At 40.9% G+C, this 13,323-nt stretch overlaps 1 protein-coding gene across 1 annotated transcript; it reads right to left on the bottom strand.

Annotated features, from left to right (window-relative positions):
* Window positions 1–625: 625 nt before the first annotated feature.
* PITHD1 (PITH domain containing 1) lies at window positions 626–9,608 on the bottom strand. Its single transcript, XM_083368981.1, has 6 exons — window positions 9,324–9,608; window positions 8,774–8,817; window positions 8,093–8,170; window positions 5,910–6,014; window positions 2,970–3,078; window positions 626–1,279 (listed from the first exon to the last, which is right to left on the bottom strand). The coding sequence occupies exons 1-6, from the start codon at window positions 9,519–9,521 to the stop codon at window positions 1,178–1,180; spliced, it is 636 nt and encodes a 211-aa protein (XP_083225107.1). The 5' UTR covers window positions 9,522–9,608; the 3' UTR covers window positions 626–1,177.
* Between the last annotated feature and the right edge of the window lie 3,715 nt (window positions 9,609–13,323).

The raw sequence follows: 13,323 nt of genomic DNA, 5'->3' as shown, positions 1-13,323 counted from the left end.
AGATGGGTGGACATAAAAGTATTTTATTAAAAGTTGCCAAGGTTGAAAAGACCTGATGGGAGCCTTTTCATCTTTGTTCAAAATAAAAAGTATATATGTAGAAACCACTTCCTACATTAATTTAAGAAGGTTGCAGCAAGTATTTATTTTCAAAATACAAAGTGAGATAGGTAATATTTTGGACACTTTGGAAATCACCTCTAGGATATCATAAAGTGTTACCACTCTAACGTAAGAGATAAGGCAAGAACAGATAGAAATACTAATAACTGAGTGGACACAATTGTCAACTAGTTTGTTGAGAAACTTTGAACTAGATTCATACAACATGATAGGCAGAAGCCAAACAAATCATAGATAAGCAATATGCAGGCCAGCCCACGGGAATAGATTTACCTAATAGTTTAGGGGTTGGTCTTAAAAGGACAGCTCCTGATAGGCTACAAATCTTTTACAAAATTAAGAGACTACAGATCAAAATGTTCCTAATCTTGAGAGCATTCCACAGTAATTTTTACACCATTTTTTACTTTATTGCACTTATTTTGTACCAATGATGTATCTCATCATTAAGACAGATTTCAGTTCAGAATTTTTTTTTAAAAAAAAAGTTGTAAGCAAGGGATACTCTGGCATATTTATTTGCAAAAAGTTGCATTTTAGACAAGATAAATTCATAAATCTTTATATTTTCTAGGTTTTAAACTCACAACTGACATTGTTATGCATCAGCAAGATAGCTATTGAATTATGCTTATGGCAATCTCTGAAGCACTTTGGTGCACAGCCCAGTCACTATTATGCTGGAAAATTATATACACTAGAGGTTATTATGCCACCACCCAATAGCATCATCCCTTACGTAGGCCAGCAAGAAAAGTAGCAGCAACTAAGCAAAAAAAATTCACCATTTAGAAACATTGTGGGCCAAGAAGATATTGCCAAGACAATCATGGTAAAGGACAGGAAGAGTTAATGATTTTAAGATCAACTTTTACAATTGATCTTGGTAATAGTGTAATTTTGTACATAGCTGTCAAGCGTTTGATACTCTATCCTTCCAAAACCACAGGCGTACATCTCACCCAAAAACAGTAATAGCCACAACATCCTTTTTAGCTTCAACTGTTCAACATCATCCCAAGTCTACCCAAGCGTTCTGTTGATGCCTTCCCAGTTAGGAAATGAAGTGTGTCTGTGGCGTGGTCTGATCAAGTTTGTGATCGGCCGGGTTTGCTGCTGCTTCATAGTTACAGATGGTCACTTCGTGTCGATGAGGCTGCAGAGAGACAATTTGAACATTTCTTTAGACATCCCTTTGTGAATCTTAGACAGCTAGAGCAATCATTTGATTTTCCTTCTCCATTTGGACGAGCCATCATTACATCTACTCTTATAAAAACTACAGGTAGTCCTTGACTTATGACCACAATTGACCCCAAAATTTCTGTTGAGTGAGATATTTGTTAAATGAGTTTTGCCCCATTTTACGACCTTTCTTGCCACAGTTGTTAAGTGAATCACTGCAATTGGTAAGTGAATCTGGCTTCCCCATTAACTTTGCTTGTGAGAAAGTTGCAAAAGGTGATCCCATGACCTTGAGATACAGCAACGGTTGTAAATATGAACCAGTTGCCAAGCATCTGAATTTTGATCACATGATTATGGGGAAGCTGCAAAGGTCGTAACTGTGAAAAATGGCCATAAGTCACATTTTTCAGTGTGGTTGTAACTTTGAACAGTCACTAAATGAACTGTTGTAAGTCAAGGACTACTTGTACATGTAGTTCACTCTGAATAACTTGTCCTTCTTTTAAGGAATTTGCAACTTGTCTTTTTATAAACTTCTCACCTAAATTCATAACACGTCATTCCTTCACATTGCACTGTATGCACAGGTTTAAAATCAGGGGTGTGCAAAAGATGTATCTCAATCCCCAAAGATCACATCTTGAACATGCTGAAAATCTTCTGGGCCTAAATGAGCTAGTGACCTTGGTCTTCCCAGGAGGAAAACCCTTTCAAGAACAGAGCACTTCTGATGAGTCAGAACAAATCATTCTGACCTTGGAACATTTCCAGTGAAATCAGAACAGCCATTCCAAGGACAGAATGGGACCTTCCTTGGTGAGGATGTTTTGACTGAAATGTTTTTGCACATTTACTCAACATGGCAGAATTCGAGTCAACACCTGCCAATGGTTGCTTAGCTTGAAAGGCACTGGGCTAGAAAACAGCAAAAGGGACAAGACAGGAAAGAAAGACAAGACTGAGACAATTACTTCAAACTCTTCGCTTTAGCTCCTGGCTCAACAGCTCAACATAGAAAAATAAATCCTGGTTTATGTAAAAACAGGAAACCTTGGGGCACCTTCATGCCAATCCATTTGTAAGTGCCTGAAAGTGGCAGTTGGAAGGACATATTTTGGCTTAAAATAACACTCATTCAGTTACCTCTTGAGGCATAGTAATAACCAACCAGTGAGGTGGCAGGAAAGTTTATTTAATGAAGAAAACAGGTCTTTTATAGTGTGCTATATCTGACTAATAGTGATTCAGGCTGGCAAAAACGTGGGAGGGGGGACACGAATAACTTTCAAAGATGTTTCCTTTAGATTCCTCACCATCCACCCCAAATAGAAACAGGAAGTTTAAGGGTGGAATACAGGGTTAGCTGACATAGTCCGAATTTGTTAAGACAACCTCTCCCAGAACTCCCAACCAACACAGATTTTAAACGCATGCAGTCCAAGATAACTGAAGAATGCCATGATGAACAAAGGTATCCTGGGAAGACATAATAAAACAGCAGTTACACCCTCTTAAGTATGAGCATTATGCCACAGTCTCAGACTCCTGTTCGCAAATCTAAGCACATAGTTTGAGGTGCACCTTCAATCCCAAAAGCTTCTGCACCCTGCATCTATTTGTTTAGTGTTTTTTTCTGTCATCTACATCCTCACACTTACTTCTGTCCATTCTCCCCTTAGGCCGATGTAAAAGATTTTTGTTGTCTTGGCACCAAAGTTCTTGGAGAAGTGGATGGAGAGATGATAAACATTTGAGAAGCGAGCAATTCTGGAAAAGGAGGGGGGGGGGAAATCTGCATTTACAATTGTAACGTATAGGACACTTATACGTTTTAACCTTTAAAACTAAACTATATCAAAGCCAAGGGTTTTTTCCCAAGTAAATTATAACTCTGCAATAAAAATACTGTAGCATTCAGTTTAAGCAAGTATGCACATTGATGTGTCTTCCTAGATTGCTCTTTTTGGAACTTCCTGCCAGCCACATCAATTCAACAAACTGCAAAACCTCTGTCTGTATCTTTGTTCAATTTCATATCTAAACCAAGATTCCTAGGTTACTTCACTCTTTAAAAAACATTAAAAGCTCCTGGCCAACAGTTTTGGCATGTAAAGGAAAGGACAAGCCAAGAAAGCTAACCAACCTGTATAGCACAGAACAGGTTGGTTGGTTAGAAAAATAGAGGTTTCCATCATCATTCAGTACTTCCCAATAACAAAAGGAACCAAGCACAGGCACTTTGTGCCAGGACATACACTGTTCCCTTTCAGGGTAAGCAATATTGGTAAAACTTTTCATTATAGCTCAGCAGGACTAGAATTTCTACCTCAGACATGTCAAACACAAGGCCCGGGGGCCGGATCCAGCCCGCGAAGTGGTTTCATGCGGCCCGCGAAGCCATCCTGGAAACAGTGAGGGAACGGCCCCCACTGCCTTGGCCCTGACCCAGAGACCCTCCTTCTGCCAGAGACCCTCAGATCTGTCCCACTCCTGCCCAGGCCCCCATAGGCACCCTTGATGCCAACAATGTAGAGCTGGCCACGCCTACCCAGTAGGCCATATGCACTCTAGCCACACCCACCCAGTAGGCCACGCCCACCCTGGCCATACCCACCCGGCCCCCTGTGGGCAACCGCAATGCTGATGGGGCCCTCAATGTAATTGAGTTTGACACCCCTGTTCTACCTGATGAAAAGCAAAAAACATTCTCAGAAGCCAAGAAAGAAAAAGCAACCTCAACTCTCTACATTGCAATAACTGTTGGAGGACTTTGGGCTGTCTTGGGCGCATGAGTCCTTGTTCCCAATGCTGATAAAGTCCCATGATAAACCAATCTAAATATGCTTTTCTAAGGGTTCTTCTCTCAGATGTTCCTCTTTAGGACTGATTCACACCAGGATCTCTCTCCCTTTGCAGTTTCTGCAGCATTAACCAGTTTTAGTGACCTGAACTATTACCCTAATATTTTTGCAGACCTTTTTATGGCAACATTCGTTTTATTGATTTCTGATAGCCCTTTCTGAAATCCTGATTGGACAACTATCAGTCTCGTTCTGATAACCTGCCCCAAGTCAGAAAGGCTATATGGCACCTGAACGTATGAAATAAAATCAATGTAATACATTCCGTACTTTTCCTATCTTCTGGAAAGAAAACCTTGAGAGTAGGGGAGGGGACATAAGAAATTAGCTTACTCCGAAGCTGATCTCCCCAAAGTCCAAGGCTTTAAATCCTAACTACACACAGTTCCTCTATCTTTCATTCCATGAGGGCCTCACTAGCTTTTTTTCCCCCCCAGATCTAATGGCAATATTTCATTATGTAATTCATTCACCGAGTAACAAAGTGGTTTTTATTTTTAGCTGTGCCATTCCGGTTTATTATCCCTGAGAGCTGTTGCTAGAGGGCAGCCCGTTGCTGTAGGCAAACATGCTGGGATTGGGATTTCAGCTCCAATACTACTGGAGGGAGGGAGATTGCAGAAAGGCTGTCATATGGCAACTATTATTATTATTATTATTATTATTTATTAAATTTTTATACCGCCCTTCTCCCGAAGGACTCAGGGCGGTGAACAGGGCATATCTTAAAACTACAAAAATACAAAAATTAAAAAAGAATTAAATTATTGCCCACAATAAAAACAATAAAAATATATATAAATATTAAAACCCTAAGTGATTCCCCATCAGGCCAGGCCAGCTTGTTCAAATAAATGGGTCTTTAACCCGCGACGGAAGGAGCGGAGATCCGGTGCCATCCGGAGCTCAACCGGCAGCTGGTTCCACAAAGCCGGAGCGCCCACAGAGAAGGCCCTCCCCCTGGGGGCCACCAGCCGACATTCTCTGACTGGAGGCACCCTGAGGAGGCCCTCTCTGTGGGAACGCACGGGGCGGAAGGGAGTTGACGCCGGCAGCAGGTGGTCCCCGAGGTATTCCGGACCCATGCCATGTAAGGACTTAAAAACCATCACTAAGACCTTGAACCTCACCCAGAAGACAACTGGTAACCAATGCAGCTCACGGAGCAAAGGTGTAACATGGGAGTACCGGGAAACTCCCAAGACAACTCTCGCGGCCGCATTCTGTACCAGTTGGAGCCTCCGAGTGGTCTTCAAGGGAAGCCCCATGTAGAGAGCATTGCAATAGTCAAGACGAGAGGTCACGAGCGCATGAGTGACCGTACACAGGGCATCCCGGTCTAGATAGGGCTGCAACTGCCGCACCAGGCGAACCTGTGCGAAAGCCCCCCTGGTCACGGCTACTACGTGGTCTTCTAAGGTGAGCCGTGCATCAAGGAGGACTCCCAAGTTGCGAGCCCTATCTAACTAACTAATTTTAGAAAGAAGTTAACATTTTTAAATACAGATTAGCAACACTTGTTCTTCTCTTTGGGAGTTCCTCCTACACCTGAAACAGAGCTACAGTTTTTACTGCTATGGTTTCCTTTACAGTCTGTTACATCCTCCACAAAAAAGCACTGGGAGAGAACAACTCCATCTTGGCACCCTCAATTATTAGAGCCCACGGCGCATGTTCTTGAACTTGGGGCTCAAATACTGGGCACCTTGAATAAAGACTGAATAAGCCATGACATACTTTGTAGGATATTCCAGTTCTCCTAAAACATCACGATTCAGGCTGAAGATCTGATCTGGTTCTCGGGCACTATCCTCAAAGGACATATGAGGAATATTCTTAAACCTAGAAAAAGGCAAGGGTCAGTTTGTATAAATGTCACAGGATGTTTTCAACAGCTAGTCACGGTAGTCATGTGGATTAGAAAATGGAGGAATACTCAAACTGGTTCTTAGGACTGCACCAAAATGAAGATCAAAAAAGCAATACTGAAAAAGTTCCGTTTTAGTTGTCTATGGAGATTCTGTCATCCAAGAGGCAACTAGACTTTCTTTGTTTTTCTTTGAAGACCTTTCGCTTCTCATCCTAGAAGCTTTTTCGGTTCTTTCAGTTTAAGTTGTTTACAACACTGCATAAAAAAAAAAGATTACTTCCCAAAACAGGCCTATAAGTAACTATGTTCATAAGTCAACACTGATATATTAAATTATTAATTTTATAATTGAGGGCCTCAGTCATACGACAAATTTCCCTTTTTTTAAACTTCTGCATCTTCCACCATCCAGAAATACAAGAATAGCACCTGAAATTAATAACTAAGAGCAAGGCTGCAGCGCATGGTTGCCACTGAGCTTCCAGGTTCAGTTGCAGATCCTGTTTTTAATCTATGAAGTCCTTTATGGGTCAGCACAGATGAACTTATAGGACCATTTCTCCTGACAGATTTAGTTTGTCTTGTGTGCTCATCTCAACGGGGAACAAGGAACAGGGCGCCAGAGGAAGACCTTCCATCAGCAACTCCAATATTTGTTGAGCCACAGGGAAACACCACCACTTACTTTTTGTAAGGCGAGTACAAAAGATTTTTCCAAAAATTCCTCGGCACAGAAAGTGGACTTGGAATGCTACTGTAACTCTTTGCTTTGGGATTTAAGAATTTTTTTAATGCTGTCTTTATTGTTTTTATAGATAACTCAAGGTGGCAAATACACACTGTACTTCCTCATCCTATTTTCCCCATAACAACCTTCTGAGGTGGGATGGGCCAAGAGAAAATGACCAGCCAAAAGTCACCTGGCTGGCTTTCATGCCTTAACTGACAGCTTGATTTCTTGGTTTCTAGCCTGGTGATTAACTAGACCAGGGGTAGGCAACCTCGGCTCTTTTATGACTTGTGGACGTTAACTCCCAGAATTCCTGAGCCAGCATGGCTCAGCATGGAAGCCTCTATTTTTCTCCTCAGCATGGCTGGCTCAGGAATTCTGGAAGTTGACGTCCACAAGTCATAAAAGAGCCAACGTTGCCTACCCCTGAACTAGACCAAACGGGCTCTCCTTGTACTATTATTGTAAATCACTCTGAGTCCTTGGAGGTAGTGAGGCATATAAAGTTTCATAATAAATGTATAAATAAATGGACATATGGCAGATGGAAATATGGTTGTCAAGCAAAGCCATCAACAATATACTGCAGTTCTAAAATTGCATTTGTTTCAGCTCATGTATTAAAATTTACAATGTGGAAAGAAATTATAACTTTATAAAGCAGTGATAATACAAGCACACTCCAGATTCTTTTAGTAGCTGTTTGGCTTTCAAGACTTTAAAATTGTAGCCATTTAAAGACATTTCACTTTCAAGCAAAGGCTGGTAAACAGATCTATAAGAATTCCTTGAGATCAAGAATTATTATTATAATTCCAGAAATAATTTTTCCCAGTCTTTTATTTATTCATTGCATGAAAGAAATAGCAAGTTCAGGAAAAGACAACTACTACAAAAATAGCTAAAGAAAAGTACAAATTTAGTAAATTCTGCTAAAGAGAAGAAAATTTGTAAGTGATTGAAAGGATGTGAGGAAACTAAATCCTGAATAAATATGTTCTGGCAACTGTGTTAATATATAGGCAGAAGATCTGAAAACTTCAAAGAAGCCAAAAAGTACCACATATATTTGTGCATGTTGGGTCCTGTATTTCATTAAGTCAGCCAATTCTTTTCTTGCAGAATTTCAGTGTGGAACGTATCAAAATCAACAAAAAGATATTTTATTATTTTACAGCAAGCCAGCCCAGTAGCTATTACTAATTCAGACTATTAAAGCAAAAATTAAGGCTAAAACCATTCATATATTCATTGCAGTAAAAAAAACTCTTAATTAGGGACTTCTGCAACATGAGTGATCTGTCCACTGCTTCAACTTACAGTCTCATTTCTGAGGGATGCGTATTGTCATCTTCTCCCATCACAATTATTCCTTTTAATTTCACATTGCCTGTAAATCTGCAAAAAGAAAAAAAATCCCATTGGTCCTTCATTTCTTTTTGTTCAGTTACTGCACCTAAGGATTTCAGCTTGCAAGGAATCTTATTGTTTTCATTAGCCACACCTGCCATCTGTTCTGGAACTAAACCACAAAATCATCAGTTAAGACTTAAACAAAATAACTACATATCCTTAACACAACCCTAACATTGAGTTTTTCACCATAAATTGTCTTAGTAACCAATCTTGGCTGAATCTAGTTATAACAAGACCACACAAATATTTTAAAAATAATCTATTATTATTAGATTTTTATCATACCTTTTAAAAAATATATAGCTCAAATTAGCAAACATACCCAATATTATTTTCCCCACAACTGTGTGAGGTAGATTGGGCTGAGACAGAGGAACTTGCCCATAGTCACCCAGCTGGCTTTTATGCCTAAGGAAGACCTAGAACTCACAGTCTCCTGGCTTCTAAAACAGCACCTTAACCACTACAACAAACTGGCTCTCTTTCTGTTTGATTGCTATCAGCCCACTTCCAAAACCACCTTATAAAATCTCCAAAAGGAAATCAAAAGACAGCAATATTTTTTTTAAAAAAGGGGGTACTTACGGAATATTAAATAAGAGCTCTTCATCATCATCACTTTCTACAAACTAGGAAAAAAAATGAATAGGATTTAATGTATGAGTTTTACATTCAATCTGAAATATATATTGCAAACGACAATTGTTCCCGGACCCTCTCCAGAGCTGCAGTTTCCTTGTACTCCGGACTTGAAGTCAGTCTTAATTCACATAATGAATGTGTATAGGCTGAGTATTCCCAACCTTGGCCACTTCACATGGGTGAACCACAACTCCCAGAATTCCCTAGCCAATATGGTTTAAACTCGGGCTTGAACTAATGGCTGAGGGATTCTGGGAGTTGAAGTCCACCCATCTTAAAGTGGCCCAAATTGAGAAAATCCTCATCTAGCCTAATATTCATTCTGTGGCTGCGCTCGCCCTTAGCTGGCAGGAATCCTGTGGCACGACTCCCGCCAGGGTTACGGGCGCTGTGTGAAAGGCGTCTCCTTGAAACACCTGAACCGTCAATAGCCACGGCCCGCCTGCCCTGCCCTGCCCTGCCCTGCCCTGCCCGCTCCCTTGGAGAGACCGACCTTCTGCCTATCCCCACGGTCTTCCCAGGCGCGGAACACTTGCGCCCCGCTGCCTTCCCTCCGCTCGTTGAGGCACTCCAGGCGCTCGCGGTCGATGCGCAGGTAAAGGCCCCACGCCTGGCCTCGCCGCTCAGGAGGCTCCTCGTGGTCGTCGCCATGGCAACAGCTGCCCCCGCCGTGGCTGTGCCCGTGAGACATGGCCGAGCGCGAGGGGACCCCCCCCCTCAACCACCCCCACCACGAAACCTGGAGTCACCACCGGTAGCACGCGCGCGCGTCAACGAAAGTGAGGGAGCGCAGGCGCAGTGCCGTCCTTCCGGGCCATCCCTATCACGTGGTGAGGGGCCGTGCCTTCTCGCTGCCCAGGCAACCGGATGGCTGTTTTTACCTTCGTTTGCCGAACTCGTGAGGAATCGAGAAATAAAACGTCCTCCTTCCCAAGTGGCGCTGTGCTCGACCAAGCAATGGGTTTACATGGGGGAAACTTAGCCCCAGATGACGGTTTATGGACCTCCAGGGTTGGGCACCTACAGCGCGCTAAGCCAGTGTTTTTTAAACCGTGGTCCTCGGATCCCGGGGGGGGGGTCCCCCAAGACCTCCTCAGGGGTCCTCAAAACCGTTCACAGGTTTTGGAGTTTAATTGTGGGTCCTGAATTATCTTTTTTTAAAAAAAAATATTCCCCAAATGGCAGAGATACAAGATTTGTAGTCCCTCAAAACCCAGAGTACAGCCTTTAAGAGTTCATTGCAGAGAATTTTATAATACCACATTTATTTAACTATATTGGAATTACAGGTGTGAAATACAATTAATTTACCTTTAAAGGAGATAAATATTAATATCCTTCCTAACCATCCCAAAATTTTAAATCTAAAATGAACTCCCTAAAAATGTTGGATTCTACCATGGTCCCTTCCAAATATATTATGATTATAAAGCTCAACATTTTCAACCATGGTCTGGTAGAACCAGGCAGAGAAGGCTGGATTTTTGCACATACATGTTGCTGTTTGCCATGACTGAAAAATTGTCTGAAGATAAATAACTCTCCAGATCGATCTTTTGTACAATGCACATTAATGCACGATGAACAAAAAACAATTACAAATAAATTCCTGTAAGGGAGAATTTGTTCTTTGAACAAATAAAATCTAGAACAGTATCCAGAATAAAGCTACCTTCAGTACTTTCTCTGGATAAAAAACAAGACGAACAAAAACAAGGTGCTCATGCCAATAGGAACCAAAATACACAGGAAGGAACATTGTATGAAATTCTGTGTTCTCCATTAAAAGTTTTGGCCACCCCAATTCTTCAACCAAAAGATCCAGAAGTAATTCCGGTTATAAAGTACTATATGTAGTTGGCTATCTAGAGATGCCTACAGTACAGCACATACAGTACTTCATAACCAAAGTAATACATTTTCCCTTTTGCCTCCCCAATTCTATGCTGCATAATTGCATCTATATTGCATGGCCGGCCTTTCCAAAAATGCCCACGAAAGTCTCTGGCCTGGGTCCAAGTGAAATTTTATTCTTATTGCTCTTGATCTCTCATGGAACCCCCATTAAGTTCTCACAGACCTCTGTTTCTAGCTAAAACTCCCAATTACTCCATTCCTTATTTTTTTGGCATGGAAGCACAGCCTGGCAGACAGTCTAGGAATTGTTATATTTTGGGAGGTGGGGGGGGCAGAGGGTACAGTTCCAGAGAGGGGAAAAAAATGAGACAAATTCCAGTGTTTGGCTTTTATTGATACACAATGTAATTCATTTCTTATAAGTTATCTAATTAAAATATTTATCTCAATAGTTACCACCAAAAAGTAAAATAGAAAACTATTTACAAGGGGGGAATTAACAGACAGATGTATTACTTTTTCTTTTGTAGTATACACAGGGAGGAGGGGAGCAGCAGCAGCAGGGGGCCACAATTTCCTATGGCTCTTTTGCTCGTAGTGTGCAACTGAAAATCGCGCCCACTTTAAAACATGTGGGGTCCCCAATGAGAAAAGGAAGCCGAGTTATCATATTCAGCAACTGAGTCTTTTGCGTATCCCCAACCATTAAAAAGGAGGTTCCAAAATGAAGTTAAAAACCAATTCATGTAACTTTTGGCTAAATTTAAAACAACATTAAAACAAAACAAAATAACATTAGAGAGGGACGAATGACCTGGATGTTCTTACAGTCCTTTCCATGGAAATAGTTTCTAACCAGACTTGAGGTGCTGTCACTTCATGAAATTCCCAGAATCCCCCCCTAGAGAGCATTGGGAAAGAATGTGGGAATTGAAACATCTGGAATATGCCAGTTTGGATAAGCTTGCAGTATCTAATTTGAACTAATCAGAGAAGGTAATCAACTAGTCCAAAATATTATAGTTGGATATAGCCATTGTGCAGTGTTAATCTACAAGTGCAGTGGTTAATCTACAAGTGTTCTTCTTGACCATTAGGGCCATAGAAACTGTGTTTAAAGGGGATACTCCATCACTGATAAAATGAGCCCATAATACCTGTAGTTGACACAAGCTTTGAAAAGTCAATCTTGCAGTTACCAGTGACTACTGCTGTCAGTCCACCTGGTGACAGGTTTGTGCTATGAAAAGGCATCATGATGGCATTACCCAACCTTCCCTACCATATGCCTTCTCCAGATATATAGGACAGGAAACCCCATAACTTGTAGCCAGCACAGGTTAATGGCTATTCAAATCCTGCACAACTTGGAAGTACCGTCTCAGGTTGGGAATGGTGTCCTACAGTAAAACCATTGCAAACAAAAATATCACAGTGGCAAGAAAGGGGCTCCAGACGGCCAGTTGATTATTTCAAGTTCTCCAGATGGGAAAAAAGAGGTTGAGAAAATCATCCACCAATTATTATAACTAACAGTTGGACCAACAAGACTCTTGTAAATTTCCTTCTGTGGTTGAGAGGTTTCCTGGGCACTCCCTTCTACCACCAAATCCAACAACGAAAAGAAGAAAATACACCAGGTACAACAACCAGCAGAAGAACATATCATAAGTCAAATACCACAGAATTTAGGTGCAGCAAAGTAAAAGGAGCATTTTTTAAAAAATCCAACATCATTAAATCCAATCCGCCTTTAACTTAAAATGCTGCACAAAATTGCTGGGGATTTAAATTCAGCTCCAAGACTACATAAGGAAGACAGCGCCTTTTTAAAAAACCATCATATAATTAAAATTTTATATGCATTATGTATGTGCATGTATATATACACATTCATATGTATATACACGTGTACAGTATATATACACACACATACATACACAAAACGCATTCTATATGCTTTTCATGTGTGTGTGTGTATGGCTGAACACACACTACACATTTTGTGTATGTATGTGTGTATATACACACATATACACATTTGTATATACATACATGTATGTGTACATACATATACACATACATTCACAAATGCATATAAAATTTTGGTTCTATGATGGGTTTTGAAAAAGGTGCTGTCTTTTTCCATGCAGTTTTGGAGTTGAATTTAAATCCCCAGCAACTTCCAACTATGGATGAAACAATTGGCTATATTCAACTATAATATTTTGGACTAGTTGAAGTTACTGGGGACAGACTGGACAGAGAAAACCAAGAGTTTCCTGATCCCAGATGGCACATACTACATATCCCCTCCAGCTTTACATTTATGGAGGAATGGCTGGTTTTTAATGTTAATGGGGTTTTTGTGACTGCTCCTCTGATGACTAATTAATTGGGTATCAGCCAAGTTGGACCAACAAGACTCTTGTAAATTTCCTCTGTTGAGAATTTTCTTGGGCACACCCTTCTACCACCAAATCCAACAACGTAAAGGAGAAAATACACCAGGTACAACAACCGGCAGAAGAAGGTAAGTCAAAGCCCACAAAATTAGGTGCAGTAATGCAAAAGGAGCATTTTTAAAAAAAATCCAACATCATTAAATCCAATTCCCCTTTAATTTAAAATGCTGC

Source organism: Vipera ursinii, assembly GCF_947247035.1.
Source record: "Vipera ursinii genome assembly, chromosome: 9".
Taxonomy (NCBI): Eukaryota; Metazoa; Chordata; class Lepidosauria; order Squamata; family Viperidae; genus Vipera; species Vipera ursinii.
This window is presented reverse-complemented; position numbering and strand designations above follow the sequence as displayed.

Coding starts and splice junctions, on each gene's coding strand:
- PITHD1 (XM_083368981.1), bottom strand. CDS start 9,521: ATGTCTCACGGGCACAGCCACGGCGGGGGCAGCTGTTGCCATGGCGAC. Junction 3,079..5,909: donor GAACTGGAATATCCTACAAA/GTATGTCATGGC, acceptor CTCCTTTTCCAG/AATTGCTCGCTTCTCAAATG. Junction 1,280..2,969: donor TAAGGGGAGAATGGACAGAA/GTAAGTGTGAGG, acceptor GTCTCTCTGCAG/CCTCATCGACACGAAGTGAC.